Source organism: Anabas testudineus, chromosome 1, assembly GCF_900324465.2.
Source record: "Anabas testudineus chromosome 1, fAnaTes1.2, whole genome shotgun sequence".
Taxonomy (NCBI): Eukaryota; Metazoa; Chordata; class Actinopteri; order Anabantiformes; family Anabantidae; genus Anabas; species Anabas testudineus.
In genome coordinates, this window is record NC_046610.1 from 14,732,650 (window position 1) to 14,754,774 (window position 22,125).

The 22,125-nt window shown below is 42.6% G+C and overlaps 1 protein-coding gene across 7 annotated transcripts in view; it reads right to left on the reverse strand.

Annotated features, from left to right (window-relative positions):
• Nucleotides 1–22,125, reverse strand: part of LOC113162411 (nuclear factor 1 X-type-like) — a 103,227-nt gene that overhangs the window by 79,391 nt on the left and 1,711 nt on the right. For 6 of the 7 annotated variants that reach the window (XM_026360515.1, XM_026360512.1, XM_026360517.1 and 3 more), the window contains exon 2: nucleotides 16,290–16,373. In XM_026360515.1, coding sequence (XP_026216300.1) covers nucleotides 16,290–16,373 — 84 coding nt within the window. Of the gene's footprint in view, nucleotides 1–12,322; nucleotides 12,486–16,289; nucleotides 16,374–22,125 lie in introns of those variants that run through there. The other variant, XM_026360514.1, reaches the window with a different exon arrangement.

The window sequence follows — 22,125 nt, forward strand, 5'->3', positions numbered from 1 at the left end:
TTTTTTAATGATTTAATTTCTCTTTAAAATTAATTTTACAGAAGTGAACCCTTCTATGACTTCCAGCAAATCAATCGTATGCAAGGTCTTGAAAAAAGAAATTTACAAAACCTAGTCTGGTGATCACAATTCAGTGTTTTCAATTAGAACACGATGTTTGTGGCGTGCTACTTTGCAGATGGGAGACCAACCCCGTTACATCTCATTTCTGCATCAGTGAGCTTGTTATCAGGAACACTGAAGCTTGCAGATTTAATTCTGCTTATCATATAAGCTGGAGTTCTGCCTGCGCTGGGTTGGCGCGGCGAGGGTTAAACGGTGCCCGCTCCCTGTGGCATGATATGAGCTGGGCCTTTGCCTGTGCACTCTGCCTTGTCTGTGCTGAGTTGGTAGTGTTAGGGGTTAAGAGTGGGTGGCTGCTCCAAGTGGCTTCCTATGTGACTCTGATCCTATTAGGGTTAAAAGGTGTCTGTTCCAAATGGCTTCCTGAGAGCTGGGTCTTAATCTCTGGCATGCTTGACAACATTTGGGTCAAAGGGAGAGGCGCTCTTGATATGGCAGCGAGTTATGCCTGACTCTGAGCTGGCAGTGTGTGGGTTAAAGGTCACTCTGCCCATTTTGAGTGGCATTCCCTGTAGGGCAGGTGCCATGTGAGGTCAGAAGAAACGGAGAAACATACGCAAACACGAGTAAGGCGAGAAACAAAAGAGCCTTCGCAATCACACACATAAACACCCGACGACGTGTTCACATACACACACAGCTAAATCATTTTGAAGCTTTTATCCTCTCAAACCAGTGCTTTCCTTTTTGAAAGAAGAATTCTCCCACAAAGCGAGGGGAGGACAGACAGACACACCATGCAGACGGGCGCCTCTGGGAGAGTGTGTGTGCAGTTATCTCCTCTCTGACCGCACTCGCTGACTTCCCCAGCCTAAACTACCACCTCGCGCAGACCTCAGGAGCACCACAGCACCACAGGCAGACAGCCATAAGTACATGTCCTCTGAGGGGACATAAAATGGAGGAAACCCACCTCGATAAAAAGACACCTCACAAACAAGGCAGGGAAGAAATGGGAATAGCAGAACAGTGGTGTGTTGTGGATTTTTATCATTTATCAAATTATCGTAAAAAGTTCTTAATGCTTCAGTATAAGTGACAACTTTGAAATAGGTTGCATCAGTTCTATTCATAAGTAGTCATTTGTATTGGTCTTTAGTTTTGTGGAAATCACTTGTTGTTGTGCTGAGAAATTAAATAATAAAAGTGGAATCCTGTATACGTGTATGTACTCAGACTGGACTTTTTAAAACTCCTATCCTTTGCTGAGTATTCTGCTCAGATTTACCGTTATCTCATTAAAAATGTAAAAAAAAAACAAACAAAAAAAAAAACGAGTGCAATAAATACGTGCCAAGTTATTTTTTCAGTAAATAGTACAGTGTTTATCAACTCTCAGTGAAACTGGTTCGGTATGAAATACCAATCAGTCTCCATTTATAAACATGTGATAGTATGAAAGATAGTATCACAGAAAAGTGAGCCAGAAGGAAAGAGCTGGACTGAAAGCAGCAAGAGCTGCCACGTCAGATGCTGCTGAGGCTTCTTGGCCGTCAGGAATGAAACAGACACACAAGCAGTGTGGACACACACACACACACACACACACACACACACACATGGCCTACATGCAAGGATCCACACATAAGCACAAATGCACATGATTAAACAAATGCACACACACACACACGTACACACACGCACACACAGAAAGAAGGGCTCGCCTTTGCAGTGCTGTAAAGGGAGTTGGAGTCATCATCCAAGTCTGACATCCCTGCTCAGTTTAGCCATCACCGCTGTCTCTCTGTGATTCAACATGGATGGAGTCGCTCCATCAACAACACATTAAATGAGCAAATCCTTAACTCCAGTTTGCTTGCCACATGTCAGAGAGGGGCTGCCACAGGTCTGATTGCTTCTGGATTTGCACATCATTTGGTGACACTCTTCAAGCGCTAAAATAAATATTTGGTCTTTCCAAAATTTCAGTACACTATTGGAAAGCTTTTTATAAAAAAAAAAAAAACATAGATTTTTCTTTTAGGTTTTCAAGTGCACAACAAAGGCAACACAATATTCTGTTTCAAAGAACAACATATAGGCAGGCTGGGCAATATTCAAGCACTTGCGCTACCCAATCAATTAAAAATGGAAGCAGCACTTTTTCAAGAAAATAAAAAGCTCTTGTGCAGAGATCAGATTCTCTAGATAGCGCTTGGCATCATTTGCCTTTTCTAATCACAGTAATATGGTTATGATACATTGGCATTCCTTCACATCACCAAAGAAACCTAATATGAGTGTATCAAGCATTTTAGTCAAAAAGAAACAGAGGGGCACAGAAAAACGATGGAGATTCAGGTAGAGGATTAGCATTAGGAGGGTATAGGTAGTAAAAAAGCAGCATTCCAACGGACAAAGCTGATGAATGGTGAAACAGTTTTAGATAGCCTGCACTGTAGACAGGCAGACAGGGTGTCAGTAAAGTGGCTTTTAAGCTCACCAAATCCAACATATCCCAGATAAGACTGTGGCTCTTCCTGAGGGAATGAACGAGAGGAGTAGTGGAGGGGGCTGGAAAGAATGAGGTAAAATGGAGGAAGAGACAGCTGAAATGAAAGATGTAATGACAGAGAGAGGGTGGGGGGGGAGATAAGAGCCACAGCAAGTGGGAAGTTCTGAGAAAGAGACAAGCAAGTGTAAGGAAAGTGAGAGCATATATTTTTTTTATATATATGGGAAAACATGTGAGCTTTGGAGTTAGTGGAGCCTGTCTCCAGCAGGATTTTATCACTTCAGTGAAAGGAAGCGTGAATACACACCGGCCGACGTCATCCATCTCTGCTCTGCTCTGCTAGAAGGAACCTGCGCAAGCCTTCTGTGACGCTGTAACTATATTAACTGTGTAAAATATTATGTTTTAGATACTGTTCAGCTGTAGCCATAAGAGACTTGGTCATAATGTAACGGTGCAGGTAGCCCTCCACACACCAGATACAGTACAACGTTATGTGTATTTTGACTCAATTTGTAAAATGCATGTGCATAAATATTCATACCGGTGAGACGCCTGCTGGCGCAGGTTGCTAAGTCCTGTTTATCGTTATTAGACTCACCTGTGTAGCTGCCTCTGTAATTTTGTTTAAATTATTTTTGCACACGTACACCTTTTACAGCATGGTACATGCGTGTGCATAAAAAAAAAAAAAAAGGAACCGCAGACAGGTGCACACACACGGGCCAAAAAGCAGTAGAGTCAACAAACAAGGGTCAGTTTTTAATCATCACTAGTTTGTTTATTTAGCAGTGGTTAAGTTTTCACTTATAAACCTCACAAAGTCCATTGCAAAATTCCTCTTTTTAGACTCCAGAGAGAATATTCAAACAGTATTAATTCCTCTTGCTGGGAAATGGGACAGCCTTTTCCCGGAGCAATCCATAACATCTGAATATAAAAATAAATACGAAGTGCGGGCGCGCTCTTAACCCCAAACTGAGGAGGGAAAAAACCTGCTGGGAAGTTTGACGGTGCTGTATGTTTTCCCTCTGTTTCACCAGCAACGGGGACAACAATTTCTCCCTGTGCTGTAGCCCCCTAACACCTTTTCTCTTTCGATCTGCTTCACATTGTTCTTCTTTTTATTGAAGCCTTTATTGAGCCTTATGTTTCTATCTCTGTCTTCTGTTCTTAATATTTACTCTCGCTCTCACTCTCTCACTCTCTCTCTCTCTCTCTCTGCTGGATGCCCCTGTGCCAGTTAACTCACCACAAGCCAGAGGGAGGACCGCAAGAATGCTTAAATCAGCATAATTAGGCCTGTGTGTACTTTAAACACACACGTTTCCCCTAAGCCTGGACCCCTGCCACCCGTACCTCGCTGTGTACGCAACCATGGCCCGTCTCTTTGAGTCAATAAACACAAACATATCAGCAGTCAGCCTCACACACGTTCACACAGTATGCTCACAGATGCACAAAGACAAATACATATGCAGCACATGAAGTGAATGATGCTGTATCCCTCTCCCACCCAACTTTACCCTGTCTACTGACGCTACCTCTCTCATACAGCTGTCAACCCCGAATCCACCCTCCCAGGCAAAACCGCATTAACACAGTTTGACCCTTTACACTGTGTAGCTGAAGGGGAATAAAGTAAATGAGTTTAATATGGGTGTTCTGTACTGAAAAATTGCACGTTTGCTGAAAAATTTCCATAGGCAAGCTGGTAAAAATTAAGCATGAGCATGTACTAAAACAATGGCCGGGATCTCAAGTGGGTTTGTGGTTATGCTCCGCACACATCTGTATGTGTTTTAGGTTTCAGTGGTGCATTAACAAACAACTGCCTCCCAGCAAATTCGGGGTGCCTGCTGCATGTGAGGATTATCAGAAGTCATTACAGGCCATTTAATAATAATCACCACCATCAAAAACAGTCCAAGCATGTGATATTCAAATGGGCAATATGACCGGCTGAGTGGATCACATTAGTGAAGATGAAAACTGATTAGGAAGAGTTTGGCATTTTGTCTCATTTAAAATGATCACAGAGGGATCCACGCACTGCGTGAGCAGCAGCTTATTGTTGTCTTTATTTTTCTGTGGGCCAGCGTGTCAGTGTATGAAATAAGAGTCACAACAGAGATAACAGCCATAAAAGTACAGTATCAAAAGACTCGACAGTAAAGTTCAAAAGTCAGTGCTGCTGTAAAGTCAGCCAATAAAAACATTACGCTCCCTCCCTCGGCCCTCAAGGATGCTTCAGGTGCAGATGGACACTACGAGAGAGGCCCGCACTTTTTTTAAGCTCTGCACCAAACATATTAAAAACAACGAAATGCCAAACATGAAAGTTAATTTCCATTCTAAAGATATACATGGAGAACAAGTAGCTCCACTAGTTATTATGCCACTGGCTTTGGAAGTACACTGATGTTTCCACGGAGTTTATATGTCACCAAAGCGAAACATGAAGTTAGTGTGATTTTCATTTTTAATAACAGACACATGTTATATGGCCTCAGCTTACTTTCCTCCTGGCATAACATTCTACAGAGGGAGCACAACGCCATGCTCAGTCTACTTAGAAAAATATTTTGTCAGCAGCGTTTGATCAAAGTGGTGTGATACAGTTTATATGAGGGTGTACACTGACAACTCGCCACAAAGAAGCCACTCTGTGTGTCTCTTTCTCACACAAACACGTGCGCAACACAGAGGCACGAACATTTCTCTGTTTGTGTGCTCACACAGCTGTGGATCTTGCACAGGGTTCAACCAAGGTAAAGATATGGTATATTACGCAATGGCTTATAGATTTTTCCACCCCTGGCGAGCTGCCAGCGCTCTCAACGGGAGCGAGAGCGGGAGAAAAAGGGAGAGAGGGAGAGAGGGAGAGTGAGAAAAAGGGGGGCAACAGAAAAGGATCAGAGAGCAGCACACTTTGTTCCACAAAGTCTGACTCACTAACTGGATCCACTGGCTGCTTCGCTGGGATGCCAGACCTCTATGACCAGTAGTTACAGTGAGGAAACAGGGCTGAACAAAAGTTATTTGATAATGCTACTGTTTGAGTAAAGACCTTTGAAACAACTATTAGATATATTTATCTAGTTCAGCAATTGATCCACTGGGCTGCTGCTCTATTGTCTCAATATGGAGCATCAGTGTGTGTGTGTGTGTGTGTGTGTGTGTTTGAACTCTGTTTTTCCACCAGTTACAAGTTAAAGATACAGTAAATACTCCGACATGTTTCAGTTTTGCAGTAATAATTCAAGCCGTTGAACTGCTTTTGCCTCAAATAGCGTCTTATACTTCTAGGTACATGTTCATTTGACAAAACCAAACAGCCATCCGACTACAGCGCTGTAGTGTGAAATTGCACAAATAAAAAAAAAAAAAAAAGCCTTTCACATGCACAACAAAAACTCTGATGTGCATGCATGACAGACATTTCATTGGAGACTACTTCCAAAATGAGACTTGGAAGAGTCAGCAAGACCAGCTCAATCTGTTTTGAATCAGATGCTCGCCTGTCAGGATGATCAATCTGACTGTTTTCTTGATTTACTTACCGCGTACGTGACATGCATATGTTAATGAAACTTGTGTGTTTATCATATCAGTCTTGTCCATATTCTCTAGCCTGGATTAAAAAGGCAGACATACTGTTCGCACAAAAGGCAGAGAAATGCATTCACCGGGCTGATTTGGCCTAGATCTTGCACACCAAAGTTTCCCCTACTCTTTTAATTGGGCCCTTGATGCTCGACATAGGGTGTACTTCCTCTAATTAGCTATATCTATAGTGCATGGGAGGGTGTATGAATGCATGCATGTGTAAAATCCTCTTTTGAGCAACTCCAAACTAACTAAGAGCTTTAATTTCACGCTAGGCTGCATTGTCCCATTCAGTGGGGTTACCACCACAAAAAAAGCCTCTGAGAAAATCAGAGAACGAAAAACACACCAAGGGGCGACGGAGGAGGGGATGGTGAGCGACAGAGAAAACGGGAGAGACAAACAACAACAACAACAACTGAAGTTCATCCACGAACAATGCAGATCTCTCACTAACCGTTACTTCGCTCCTAAAGGGAGCTAATTGAGGAGGTGGAGCGGGCGGAGGAAGAGGAGCAGGATAAAGGTGAAGGGGAGTCTCTGCCGAGCAGCTGCACGAAGCATGGAGTACTTTGGCTCTCTTTTCATCCCTCAGTTCCTCCTGGGTTCCTGACATTTCCACTGCCTGATCATCTCATCACATGATGACAAACTAAGTCTTTTCACGTTAAACGAATCTTAAACCTTTGATTCTTAAACCTGTGAAAGAATAATGACTTCCGGAGGCAAAGAATATGCAATTATACGTCGATAACACACTTATATTACGCAACTCAATTTACCATCTGCCAAAACAAAACATTACATCAGCTACTGAACATTGTAACAACAAAAGCTCTGCAAGATAATTGAGTAAACGTAGGTTTGAAGTACTTTCTACTCACTGACATGACAAATGTGTGTGCGTGTGTGTGTGTGCGCTGCCATGCGTGTTCAGTGTGGCCTGGTAAACAACTATATCACAGACCAACATAAGAGCGCTATAGGCGCCGCCTGCTTCCACTGGCCACAGATCAGCCTAAACCTAATCCACACTAGGAGGCAGAGGAGGACGGGAGGGGGGCTACACGTACTCACATGGACACATACAAACACACACATATCAGGTGCACACACACATGCCCATCCATCCAGGGGACAGCCACCTATTACCCTGTTGTGCCAAATGCCTCAGTTAAGCATGATAAATCCATTTTCTATGGGCAGTCAGGAAGACTGCACAGATAAGGGATGAGCAGGCGACTGCTGTCTTGGATTTAACCAGCCTCCAAGACAAATTCACACACATTCACACAAACACGCACATGCAGGAGGACTGTCCACAAGCTACCTCTTGGGGTTTTGCTCAGGGCTGCACAGGCTCTTTTGCGGTAAACCTTTAAAATGCTCCAAAGTCTAATCTTTTTTTAACACATTTAACTCTTGACAAACTTGACGCATAATTTGCGATTTCAAATATTTGAACCGGAGATGAACTTAATTTCATGCATTTCAAAAAAGAAAAAAAAAAAAAAAAAAACATAACTCAAAGACAAATCCAAATGCATTTTTCAACCCATGTAATCAAAATTTAACTGACATGGACATGTTGTGCCATTTCCCTCTTCCCTGCACTCCTTCCTCCGTCCCATCCTTCCATCTCTGCCTACCAGCTCTCACTCTGGGCCAAGCAGTGTAAGGTGGACCTGGTCTGCCTCCAGAAGAAAGGATGAATAAGTAAAAAGAACACAATGTACCCCTGGGTTCTGCCTGCAACCCACCGCCTGCCTGCCGTCCAGGCACAGTTGGCAGGCCGCTTTTATCATTCCTACTGTCCACTAAAGCAAACCCATTCTCCATTGCCTGTGTTCCTACCAACTAACTCAGTGTGAGCAGAATTACTGAGTGTGTGTGTGTCTATGCGTGTGTGTGTTGGGTACAAAATGACACCAGTAAGGCCTGGGATGTTACCAGATCACGCAGGCCCACCTCGGCTTACACCAGCACACACCGCCGTCATCATCCGGTCCCAGTGAAACCAGAACCGAAGGCTGACGTGGGAGAGTCATCGGCCCTCAAAGGGGCAGGAGTAAGAAACACACATCTATTGCATGCACACACACTTAAACACACACAACCTGGTGTAGACTTGAATCTTTGACTTTTGGTGAAGTCATACTGGGCAGATGAAAACAGGACGACCAAATAAAATACTCTGTCTTAAAGTGAAATGAGTTTTATTTGGAATATATTTAAGAAGCATGTTGTATAATCATGTCTGGGCTTCACATATATCACCACGGACCTCACGCCTCTCCACATGCACCAATTCACAATTTGTCTTTGTTGAGATGATAGCTGCCTTCATCTCCATCACCAGAGATAATGAGAACAAAATCTCCACATTTTTCTCTGTTGCTATGGCTTTATGGCATGGCTACAGTATGTAGGCTATAGCTTTCACCGCATGCTTTCAAGTGCTTCCCCAATCTGCACGGATGAATGCATTTCAAGGGCTTCATTTGATCTCCAAATCTAAAAAACACTTCAGAACTGCAAATTATCGGGCACCAGCGAGAATCGAGACAGCAAAATAAAACTTTTTATTTATTTATTTATTTATTTATTTTGCGTGTGAACAGTGCGGGAGAGAGAGTCAAACAATCTCCCGCACAGTGTTAAACATCTCTGAATTTCCAGCAAAGCTCCAAAAGTTGGCAGTGTTCGTGAGACGCGCTGTACACTAACAGCCCACATCTCATTTGGATAAAGCGCAGCTTAACTGGAGTCTGAAATAATTGATTTCAAAACGCAGCACATAAAAGTTTTAATTAACGACGCCTCCGCGACCTTCAAACCGCATTAAAACTTTATGCAAATACATTTCCGTCGCGGGGATGTGAAACAAAGCCACGTCGCCCGTAAAATGAAAAACACTCTCGGTGCTTTTCTTGGCGAGTCCGTGTGCGCCACTCTGGACTGTCCGGGTCCGTCACCCACCAGCCCATTCCAGCAAAGCTTTTATCGGCATTAATAATACATAGTAGACTGTTTACACCAGTTTTGCATGTTTTCTACGGTTTCTGAATTATTCACCTGACTGAAATCGAAGAACACGGGCTGAGATGAATCACTGGACTACAACAGCGGAAGCCTGCATGTGCAAGTATGTGCTGCACGTCAGGAGCCTATAATTTGTCCATGGGTGCATGGGTGTGGACACATGTACGAAACAGCGAGCAGTCCTGCTTTAGAAGCATCACACCACAGGCAATTAAAGCAAGCGATTAAGAGCAATGCAAGGCGGATGTTCAAGTCAAGTTTGATTTACAGGTGTGTGAAGCCGAGGTGTCACGTAGGTCGCCAAAGCAGGACGCGCGGACGTCTCCTGGTTAATTGTTGGCTGGCGTTCTCCTAATGTCCACCTCAATGCAAACACGCGTTCTCGAGGAGATATGAAAGAATGTAAACAAACCAGCTCCACTTGATATCCATCAGCAGGACACACACAGAGAGAGAGAGAGACAGAGAGAGAGAGGAGAGAGAGACGCGACAACAGCAGCCGAAGCAGATCAATATGTATCGCGCATATGGGCAGCACGCGTCCATGCGGCGCTCGTGTGAGAGGATCTGCTGCCAATTAATTTTAATTAATGGAAAGAAAGAGGAAACTCGATGCGGACCTCTGCCTCATACCACCAGGCTCGGAAGATTATCTGTACTAAATATGCAGGAGGGCTGCTGGACTTATTTTTCGGAAGAAATCAAATAGTAGTATTGATTCAAATCGTGTCACCTGAACCGCTTCAAGCTCGCAGACGCAGAGAAGAGATAATAAGAAGTGAGAAAGACAGAGGGGGCGTTCAAAGTGGGGGTAAACGCTTCTGTTGGAGTTTTTGCAGCCGCCGCTGCTGTGTTGGCTCAAGCTTTGTTGCAGCAATTAAAAAAAAAAAAAAGTGTATTGATATACTTTTTTTTGATAAGGTCTGTCCCCATGTTTCTGGTTTGGAGGCCTGAAATAACACTGAGAAAGAATCCAGCCTGATTTTTCCTCGGAGCCCGTCGAATGCAGATTGTTATGTTTAAGGAAATGAATCATTACAGTTTCTCTGCTGCCTCACATATGGTATATAGCTGTATTATCATCTCAAATAATGTGTTGTAAAATGTGCAAATAATAGAGGTTGTTACCAAGTTAAACAGCAGTTCAAGACAGTGCTGCTAAGAGAGGGGCCGCAGGCCGTGACCCCCCCGTCTCACTGGAAAATGCATCCAAAGCCTAAAACAGTGACTTTCCAATGCACCTTATTCCACAATGTAAAAGACTGCATGACATATAGTTCATAAGCCTGGTAGTTAAATTACATGCACTGTGTAACCCTACACTAACTGAAGCTCTGGACCTGAGGTACAAAGTCCCAGACCGTCCACTTATATTTACAGATAATCAACATGATCTTTAAAATAAGGATTCATTGTAAAAAAAAAAAAATTTAAAAAACTGAAACAGGAAAAACTTTTACTCCCGTGTTTAATGTGAGAAGCCGTGCGGCAGCAGGAAAAACGGACCAGAGGCGGCCTGAAGCTGAAGCTCGGGGCGCAAGCAGCTCTCCTTTTATTAACTCTGCAATGACTGCATATGTGAACTTTATGCTCATTTAGAAACACGGCTTCAAATGAGTATGTCTGTGTTATGATACAGGCCAAAATCACGGCTGAGGTCATTTATAGTTTGACCTTTGGTATTGGGAGCTGTGACGCGATCTGGATTAATTTACAGATAAAACTACTTACACACTGGAACAAGGTCTATTTGAAAGATAAGAAAAATATCCTACAACAACCGGGTCTGTCTCACCTGTGTGAAAACGGCTTAGGTCAAGGTTAGCTGTAGGCCAGTATTTATTTTAATGCGACTGGGCATCTAATAATTAAAGATTATATGTAGTGAACAATAATTTAGAAACATTATCTTATACGTGCAAAAGTAAATATAGTGCATTTTAAACCGGTGGAAAAGATGTGCAAGGAGTGCGCACAGGGTTGAGGCCGGAAAGGTCAAAACTGGAACTTTAGTTAATTTAATAAATTTTGCAAATCGGAGGGAAGTTATCAAAGGGCATATCTGAATTATTTAATGTAATTTATTATACTGTTACAGGTACAATAAAGAAGAAAAACGTATTATTCTGTATCTCTAGACGGACCATAACCATTTAATTACCATGATTACACCTTTAAAATGACGCTCCTGATAAACGTGTGTAAATTCAATCTGTCAGTGCTCCATCTCATGCGTCCTTTAATCCGACTATGACAGTAATATGTAGAAGATGTTAGATGAACTGCATTTTGTCCTTAATGCTGCAACGACGCAGCTCGGATTCCTAACTTAACACACGCCCACCATCAGCGCTTTGCATACGAGGACGCATAGAAAAACTTAGTTGGATTTAAAAAAAAAAAAAAAAACAGGCTGGAGTAGAATAAACTAGAGGAGGAACAGTAGTAAATGTGTCCACGTTGACCCTAAAGGCCCCCCGCGCCGACCGCGGCTGAAGAACCGGCACAACTCCGTAACAAGTCAGAAGCCCCCACATAAAAAACATAAAGTGTCCTATAACTGAGGGAGCCGCGCTAGAAGTTGATATGTGGTTTAGGATAGTTGTCGAGAAAGCCGATTAGTGCCATAGGATGATTGTAATTAGTCGCCAGTTGTCAGGGCACGGAGCCCTTCTTCCCCTTTCTCCAACCTCCGTTTTATATAAAATAGATTTGGGAGAAGCGCCATTTTCTCTCCAAACCATGCGCAATGATACGCACAAGAAAGTCCGTTGGAGGAGTGCCATTGAAAAGAAAGGGGGGAGAGAGGGAGAGAGAGAGAGAGAGAGAGAGAGAGGGGAAGAGAGCGAGAGAGGTTAAAGACTATCGGGGAAAAAGAGAGCAGAGCTGGAAAAAAAAAAAAAAAAAAGGTCCTTAAAACGCAACAAATGACAGCGGCAGCACAGACAGACAGCACGGACACCGTAAACACAGCGGAGCGGTTACAACCCCGGAGACGCACTAACACCGGAAAAAAACACAAGCAAGAGAAGAGAAGCACGAGAAAGAAATAAAAAAATAAATAAAAAGCAGAAAACGACGTTTGTTTCATACCTGTGTCAAGCAGTAAGGGGAGTACATGGTTGTGTCTAGAGATGAAAATTGGAGTTGTTGATGATAAAGTTGGATGGAGGCTCGCTGCGGTGCCGCATTGCAAAGCCGCTGTGGCTCAGTCCAGGCTGTAACCCCGCCTCACTCAGAGTGAAAGCTCCGCACTAACTTTAGGGGAAAGTTTTTGCTGCTCTCTCTCTCTCTCTCTCTCTCTCTCTCGCTCCCTCCCTCTTTTTTCTCTACCTCTCTCTCTCTCTCTCTCTCTCTCTCTCTCCCTCACTTCTCTCTCAGATCGACACAAACCTAAATGCAAATTTGGAATTATGATTTTTGTTTTGTTTGTGTTGCGTTATAGTTCAAAAAGAGAGCTTCGCCTAATCCCCACAGAGGAACCGCTTCACATAGCCTTCACGCTTTTCCCGCAGTAGACTCATGTGGGAGCTTAAAGTGGTACTGAGAGGTGAGTTCAGTCACCTCATCGTACTCTGAAGTATGTTATTTATTCATTGAAAATGTTTAAAATTTACCAACATATTATCTTTCATAGTAGGATAGCTGCACTATTTATTATTATAAGATAATTATTTTATATTCACCTCTTCCATCTATCTATCTATCTATCTATCTATCTATCTATCTATCTATCTATCTATCTATCTGTTTTCAGGCAAATCAGAAAAAGAAACAAAGATGAACAATTCATTTTCCACTGAGTAACAAAAAAGTTACTCAGTGTTTGATTTCTCACAGGAGACCAAGTGATGAGTTTAACACCACATGGTAATTATTTATTGATTCTTTGACATTTCCTCATGTGAGCAAAAGCAAAAATGATTGAAGGGACATGATTTCCTCACAATGATCTCTTTTTTTTTTTTTTTTTTCATCTTTCATATCCTTAGCTCTTATGCGAAATGCAGAAGCGGACCCAATCATGACTAAAATAGAAACAGGTTTGAAATTTACAAGTCAGTTTGAGCTGTGGTAGAAATCGGAGTTGTAAATTCCCGTCAGTTTGAGGGTGACAGAAAGTTTTCCACACGCATGTAGTAAACAAATTCAGTTTTGAGTGTAAGTAACTGTTTGGTATTGTAAATTACAAGTGTGCACTGGACAAAATGTCGCAGCTGAAATATCAGCTCCAATGTGGTTTCATTCCCTTCACCGTGTGTAACAGCTGGATTTGAGGCTTTGTCAGCTCGACTTTGGCTCAGGACGCTCACTGCTGATAGCTTTTGGGAAGCACCTTATTTGAAAGTTATAAAATATATCATCCAAACAAAATATTAAATATTTACAATAGAAGGAGCATTAAAACGTTCTCAATATTTCTGGCAGCCTCTATGAATGTCTTTAGGAAACTAAACAAGTCCAAAGTTATTATAGCATGCAGGGTTTAAATTTACTGTCTAATTTATTCAGCTGTGATATCTTTTGAATTCCTATTTCTTTCCTTTTTAACTCGGTCCAGGTCATATTCCAGCGCGCTGTATATGTATATGGAGACAAAAGATACCTGAACTTGGGCAAAGTGGTCTAAACAGTCTTATTGTGCCTCCCATTGTATGGAAGTGATACACTCTGTTTCTAATCAGGCTTGGCTTTATCCTCGCCCGCTCCCTGCTCCTCAGACTAATCAAACTCATATATGCAGGCAGAGTGCCTGCAATTATACATAAGCCTCTGCCTTGTGCATGTGTATGAGTGGTGAGAGTGTGTGCAAGAGCATTGTGAGAAGGTTTGTGTGTGTGTGTGTGTGTGTATACAATTCTGTATGTGCATATGGCTGAGAGTGAGTTCCACAAAATGTGTGTGTGTGTGTGTGTGTGTGCATGGGTGCGGTTTTGGGGGTTGAAGTCACCCCGGTGCTCGAATGCCAAGATTTTCCGGGGGATATGAAGCTGTGCAGCTTTACGAGACCTCAGCCTATGTAGGATACTTAGACACTCACACCACAGACACACATTCACTTAACGTACAGCATGCACACATGTACACGTAAACACACGTATATAAACAGTCACAAATATCTTGTGGTCCAAGATGTGCTGGCACAAGCAACTAGAAAAAGAATTAGACGGAGAAAAATGAGGAACATACCATAAAAGTGAAAAAAAAAAAAGAAAAAAGTAAAGCACATTGAGGTGTAGTGTATTGCCTTCCAGAAGTCTCTCCTGTTTCCAAACCACACCCCACCACGGCACAGGCCCAAACCCCAAACCCTTTGTGTGCTCCCTCGCTTTCCCTCATTCTCTTTTTGTCTACCCCTTCCTCCTATTTCTCAGTGGTTCTTTTTAAGCAATATATTTTCCACATTTGCTATCTTATAATCGCTGACTGTTCTTTCTCTCCTTCTACCGCCCTCAATCACAGGCGCTGTCCCTTTCGTCCGTCTGACTTCACTGGCTGCCTTTGTCTCCGGGCTTCACTCTGGGCCTGAGACGTCCATCTCAGTATTCAACACAGGCACTTGGCTGCAACAAGCAAATTATAGAAACCACAGAAGTTACAAAACACTGACGCTCAGGTTCTTTTCCCAAACGCTTTGTTTCTGCCTGTGATCGAACGGTCCGGTCCGGTGTGACCGCCACCTATGAATGCGCCTAAAGTGCACAGTGCGCTTGTGAGACTAGGTTTGCTATTAAAAAGCACATGAGAAAACCATATGGTGTTTCTAAAGTTAGCATGTTCTGGTGTCCCATTGACACATGGCACTACCCATATACTTGCTGTTTACCATCGCCTGTGGCTAGACCATTAAATATTGAAAGTGATGTAGCATACTGATACTGCCATTAGCATGCTAAATGTGTGAGACAGGTGGTTGAGGCTGCCTTTCAAGGCCGGAAATATGTGAGTGGAAAATGTGTGTAACTGTAGCGTTTACTACACTGTACAGTGTCAATATTGTTTGAGTAATCTGTTTATGTGTGCTTTGGGAGGGAGCACACCAGTCAAATGCATACAGGCTTATGCTTATGCCAAAAAGAAATGGCTGACTGGCCTTTATGGCTAAAGAGGATATCATACACAGTGAGGATCCTCGAGACTCTATGGATCTGTTTGCAATCTGACTGTGTGTGTGTGTGTGTGTGTGTGTGTGTGTGCGAAGCAATGTGTTATGCCTGCTGCTTTTTATGTGTTAAATGTGTGCAGTGGCTGCTCATACATTTTACCGAGACTGGTTTGAATTACAGTGTTTTTACCATGTTTGTATTAAACAGGAAGAAAATGTATGGATTTATTTTTCTAGTCTGATGTCATCGTTCCTTAATTTAAGTTGTAAATGCAACATGTCAGACCACAGCAAAACAATCATATATTGAACAGGGAACTATAAACTTAACCTGAAAACAATGTTTTTACAAAGATATGGAAATGGCCACATGCAGTGCATGCTACACACACAGAAAGTGTCCTGCAAAAAAAAAATATCTGCAGTTTCGCATTTTATTTAGCTTGAACTGGCTGCTGGCGTTGTCCTGCACGCGAGCAAAATGAGTCTGTGACAAAACCAAACTACTGCCAAGGGTAAATACTGCAGTATCTTGTAAAAATATGTGTCACAGAAAAGTTGACATGCTGAAGGAATACAGTGTTTTTGCAGGGCACTGTTGCCACGTGTCGGCACGGTCGACAGATGAGTTCAGGACATTCAGAATACGTGTGATTTTACAGGAAATGTATAGATGTGCAAACTCACAGCAGAATGTCAACACTCAAAATTGTGGATATATTTCCTGGACACATTAAGCGCCTCCAGTTTAAGACTTGGTCATCTCAAAGTCTGACCATGTGAAACTGATTCTATCACATGCACTGCAGAGTCTTTTGTACTTTAAATATCCCCGTTCTCTGGGAAAAAATAAATTACTTTTAAACTACAAAGTTTGTTTGCATGTCCATGAAATAAATCTTGGCACAGAAACAGAAGGGTTGTAATGTAGTGTGTTTGTGTGTATGTATATACCCTATATGTGTCGGACACAAGGAAACATTCAGGCATCCCTGGGCCTCTAGCAGGATCGTCGTTCACCAGGTAGGTGTCAGTAGCCTGAAAAACAGAGAGATCAATATTAAATTAAAATTATATCAGTTTAGTAGCTCAGTGATTTTGCCATAGTTAAATTGTTTGGGAATTAAATCTGTTTGTCGCTATCACACACGTCTACTAATTAAGCAGCTGCTTAAACCACTCACTGTTCCAGTAAAAAGAATAAACTCACCATAATTCTTTCAGTATTCAGACATTTGTGACCTGTCAGGTGCTGAAATGACCCAAATCCCAAACATGATTTTCTTGGTTCCTCTTTATAAGACACCCTTAAATTCACCTGTAGCCTACTATTTGAGACAGAAACCTCTACTGGTTTCATTTCTCTACAGAAAGTGCAGAGCCAATTACAACTCCTGCATATACATCCCCAGTCACCCAGTCTGCAAGTGGCAGTGTGTATGCATGCGTATGTGTTTAAGTGTGCATTCAGGGAGCTTCATTTGTATTCTAAGTCAAGCAGGCAGGCAGGCAGGGTTCTGGCAGGGCCCGGAGCTGTGAAATGGGCTCTCCTTGCAGTTCTGCCGTTGATTGGATCAGCCTATCCCACTCTACTTAGCCGAAGGGAGCCCAAATCCCATAGCCGCTGTGTTGTTCTGTGAAATCCTATTTCATTTCACAACTTTAACGGATAAAAAGCGTGCACACACACTTGTGCCAGCGCAAAAGACCCCACGCCACATTTATTTAGCCGAACAGAAGCACAGAGAAAACAGTCTATATGGTACGTGGATATGTTTAAATGCACACACATATAGTCTCTTGCAAATATAATCACCTGCACATATATACATTTTTCCACACCCGTGCGCTCACACAGTGCACAGCCGAACGCTCACACACACACACACACACCCATGCACACGTGCATGCCACTTACGCAGACACACAGACACAAACCCCATAATAAGAGCCAGACGTTGGCAGACCACACAGCCCTGAGTTGTGGTGAAAACAAAGGCTATTCATATCCTTCGCAATGAGAGGTCTGTACAGCTAACTCTATTTCTCCCTTGCTCCCCTGACTCCCCCCTCAGCTTTTTATTACAGATAATCTGCACTCGCAAACCTTCCATTTTTCTCCAATTGTGCGATTTCTAATCATCTTTATTAGTCCATAAACATGTTTTTTCTATCTCTTTTTATTGCAGAGGCCCTCGGCTTCTTAAGGGGGCAACACAGTGCCCATTGTTTGGTCTCAAGAAGAGGATGAAGCCAGGAATGAAGTGAAAGTGGCCTGCTGATAAGACAGCAAAGCATTATGGGAATAGGGTAGCAAAGTTTCTGAGATGCACATACAGATATACTCACAGGACAAAATGCCAAAAACTCAAAGTCTACCAGGCCACGTGTGCCTGATAACAAGACGATGCATCCGATTGGCTGCCGGTCAGAATAATGGCCACCTGTGTGGGGCCCGCACCAGCGTGAGCCTGCCGACTACCAGCAAGCAGACCACAATGCATCAGGTGTGCTGGAGCCTCGGTGATTGGCTGTGCCAGGCCAGAAACAGGGTCAGGTGCACTAGCAAGCCTCCTCTGATTGGTTGAGGCAGACCCAAAAAAGCTGCCTGGTGGAAAAGGGCTGTTTTCATTGGCTGCCACCGACTCATTCTGCTGGTGAATGGGTGTCTGGGTGGATGGCACAGGGACAACTGGTTCAACTGGGAATGTGTGATGAAACATAGCGACCATTTGAGAATATTTTTTGTACATTAGCATGCCTTCATATACAAAGAACCTCAGTATTACTCATTCTTTAACTTGGGCTGAGGAGCTCTTTGAAATAACACACACAAAAAAAAGCAACTGTACTCCAACAATAGATAATTTGCTCTCATTTCATATTAACCAACCAACAAAGAGGAATTTAAATGTCCTCTTTATGTTGCCAGCCAAAGAAACAGGTGTTGATGAACCTCAATCCCACTGTGCAACAGTGAATAACACAAAGCTAATGAATAGGCTAAGCTCTGTACCTGCCACTGGGGAGGCCAGAACATACTGGCTCCCTTTGTAGTAAACCCCAAAAAAACTCCAGGCCCCCAAACACTCTCTCCTGCAGCAGTGTATGAATTATATATTGCACTATATATATAGAACATATGTCTGGCCCATATGGCCAGCCCTGAGCAAAAAAATCTCAAAGCCCTCCTTAATTAACATTTTAGAGGGAAGATTCGGAGGCGGGAGACTGAGTCAGTGACCTATTTGGAGTCCATCATCACCCAATGCAAATGTGTTAATTGAGACAGATTTTCCCACTCCACAAATATGTGGAGTAGCGGATGCGATAGAGCATTTTTTTTTTTTTTGCCTGAGCCATCTGATCTAAGGCAGGGGTATAGGATTTGTTTAAAACTGCCTTTCCTGCTGCCTTCACTGACAAAAGAAGACACTTCTCTTTCACTTTCTCCTTCTCTATCACACACAGTCTTTCCTTGGCTCGCTCGCTCTCTCTCTGGGTATATGTGTTGACGACCATATGGCCAAATTCTTTGGAGGTGAGATCTCCGAAACCTGCTCACACACTTGCAAACACACACAGTGTAGTCTCTCACACACATACACACACACTCATGCGCGCACACACACCTCCACAGAGCTTTGTGCATGAAAAGCCCTGATGGTGGAATTCATTCTCAGATGGCTCCATTTTAAAGCACATGAATGGCAACATATCAATGATCCTCCTCTCTGTCTTTCTGTCTCTTTGCATTTCATATCAGCAGTTACACACATGCACACACACACACACACTTCCATACTAATTCACTACATACATGCAGTAACTTACACCCTTAACACACCTGGTGCGTTTATCTCCCTGTTTCCAGAAACCAGTTATTGTGGATGCTGCGCTATCATCAACCGCAAACACTATCACCACTGTCAGTTTATCTTATAAACCCTGTAATTATTATCAGCAGCATTGTGTCTGAAACTTGTCTTTATCATCATGATTTTGTGGCTCAAAATATCCCTGCCAAGTTAAAGGCACAGGATGAAAATGGGGGGATGGGGAGAGAGAAAGAGAGAGTCCAGCCAATCTGTGTGAGATGGCAACCACTTCAAAGACACCGGGCTGCACCGGCGATCTGTTCCACGGTGTGTGAGGGGTGTATGAAAGGCAGAAATGGCCGCCGTGTGAGTCCCTGCCAAAGCTACCTCAGGGAGAAATGTTGGAAAAATACAATTTTTCACACAGCCATCTCTGGGGGGTGAAGGGAAAACAGGGAAAATAAGAAAGAAGATGAGAAACTGGGGGGCTGCATTAAAAAAAGAAAGATAGATGGATGGCTGAGCAGAGTGGGGCTAATTATTTCACTCCACTTGTGGGTCCTGAAGGTTTTGTTGGGTCAGAAGTACATCCAAGATGCAGTGCTGAAGACTGCATTTGGCTTAATTGTGCAGTTGTGTTTTACACAATAGTAAACGGTGGGATTCTGGATAAAGCATGAGGCACATGGCGCGAACAGTTTCTGCTAAGGAGGCCTGACTGCAGGAGACGTGAGTATTAAAATCATTTCAGATGACTTAAGCAAAAAAACATTCAACATACGCTCCTAAGTGTTTGTGTGGTTCAAATCAAAGGTGTGTGTGGAAATACGCAGCTGGGCAAGGTAAAACGTTTGACTGCCCGACTAGCAGATACACTATGAAACCATGCCTGCTGTAACAATAGATTTCCCAACTCTAGTTAAAAAAAATGACATCCTTTCACCAAAACTGTTACGGCAAAACAAGTTTGAACAGAGCGCACGTTGTGACACACCCCAAGATTCGCCCGGCCTGGCACCTTGCCTGTCAACTACTGATCTTGCTCGACAGGCTAGGCTATGGACTGTGACCTTTAGATAATACAATGCCAATTGTAACACTGAACTTCCCAGGCTGCCACATTTCGCTGCCACACTACTTGCTACCATACTCAGCCTCAGCGCGCGAGGTAACCCAATGCCTGTGGCACCCTTCTTCCTACAAGAATCCTTATTAAAGGTTTTTTTAATGGCCAAACCACATACTGTTAAGGCCTAGCCACACTGGCTAAGTGCATTTAACAATGAGGTTTGGTCTGGTACAATCAGCCCTTTGTGTCACACAAGGACTGATCCGTAGGGAGATTTTCTTGTGGTTATGGTTCTAATACAGCAGAGTTTACCACAAAGACCAGGAAGTATAGAGTTACATTACAAAAGACACACACATACACACTCTCAGTATGACTCAATAAGCAGCGTGTTGAGCTCATTTCAAATGTCTCATCCACTTCCAACTCAACTGAAATGATACTCTAAAAATTTATTTAATAATATGTTAAGGTTCACGCCCACCTCCAGGCTTGGCACCAATAACAGTCTTGGCTTTTATTTGACTGACAGGTTCTGTGGTTGGCAGGTTTTCTCTCTAACAACCGCAGTGCAACCAACTGTGAAATTATAGGCCCACAATCAAAACAAAATGAGGATTGTACTATCTCTGCCAATTATAAGGCATTGTCCAATGATGTGTTTACCTTAAGATATATAGACAGATAATTGGACAGCTAACATCACAAATCACTTGTGACCTATAATTTGACAGTTTGAACTGCTTCAGGTCTGTCTGTCTGTCTGTTGTGCAGGTATGACTCATTGTCGCGGTGGGCCAACAAACATTTTTGGCAGGTGACCCCATAATAAAGTTATGTAATACAGAAATGCAAAACACATTTTAAATATGTATCCACTTCCTGCCAAGTGTGTGGACAATGTGTCATTCATTCTGAGAGACAGGAATCAAGTTGTCCTACAAAGTTGGTTGATTACAATTAAAGCGACCTGACAGCGTTTGAATGAAAGTGGTATGTGGAGCCTTTATGAATAAACAGCAGCAGAATATGCTCAAGACAGGAGTTCTCAGTTGCATGTGTTTTATCAAGTTTTGTACATATGTAGCTTTCTGACTTCAGCTGTTTTTATTGTGCAGTGTTTATTGTTTTTGTTTCAGTGAGATGATGCCAATGTCATACCGTGCCATTTTAATAAAAATGACTTCCACTTTCCGTCTATGTGACTATTTTCTATCTCCACACTTGGCATCAGACTCAGACACAGATTTTTTTAAATAATTCCAGATCGTGTTTCGCCTCCACTTCTTTTTCTAAGTATTGCATGTCTGGCAGGTGACCCCCCATAATAAAGTTATACAATGCTGAGATGCAAAACGCATTATGATACAACAAAAGCTGTCAGCTGTCACCTATGTTTTTAAGAATTACCAATGCACTGTACCAATGATGCTGTTTATGCCAATATTTAAACAACTTAACCCAAATGCTCAACAAATCAACCCTGCCAGCTGTGTCACATTATGAAACACATCCATTTACTGTAATCTCTTGGGTTGATAATAAAATACAATGTTAAGTCATTATAATTAGCTTATAAGTTTAGACAATTACAAATAAACTGCTCTGAAAAGCAGGGTGACACAATTTAACGTCAAATAATCCTTCTTTATGAAATATCTTCTAAACATCCGATGCAATGAAAAATAAGCAGCAGCACTATTAAATATAATATCTATCACCTTACTTTCTGTTTAAATTTTTAATATTCTTAGCATTTTATCAACACACACTTTGATTTCAAGTCAATATTAAAGATACAGTTCTCTTCCTCAGAATGCTTAACACTGTCATCACCGGGTCAGAGGGCACAAAGACGGCGTGTCCACCCTCTTACAGTCCCTATGAACCACTGATGAACACA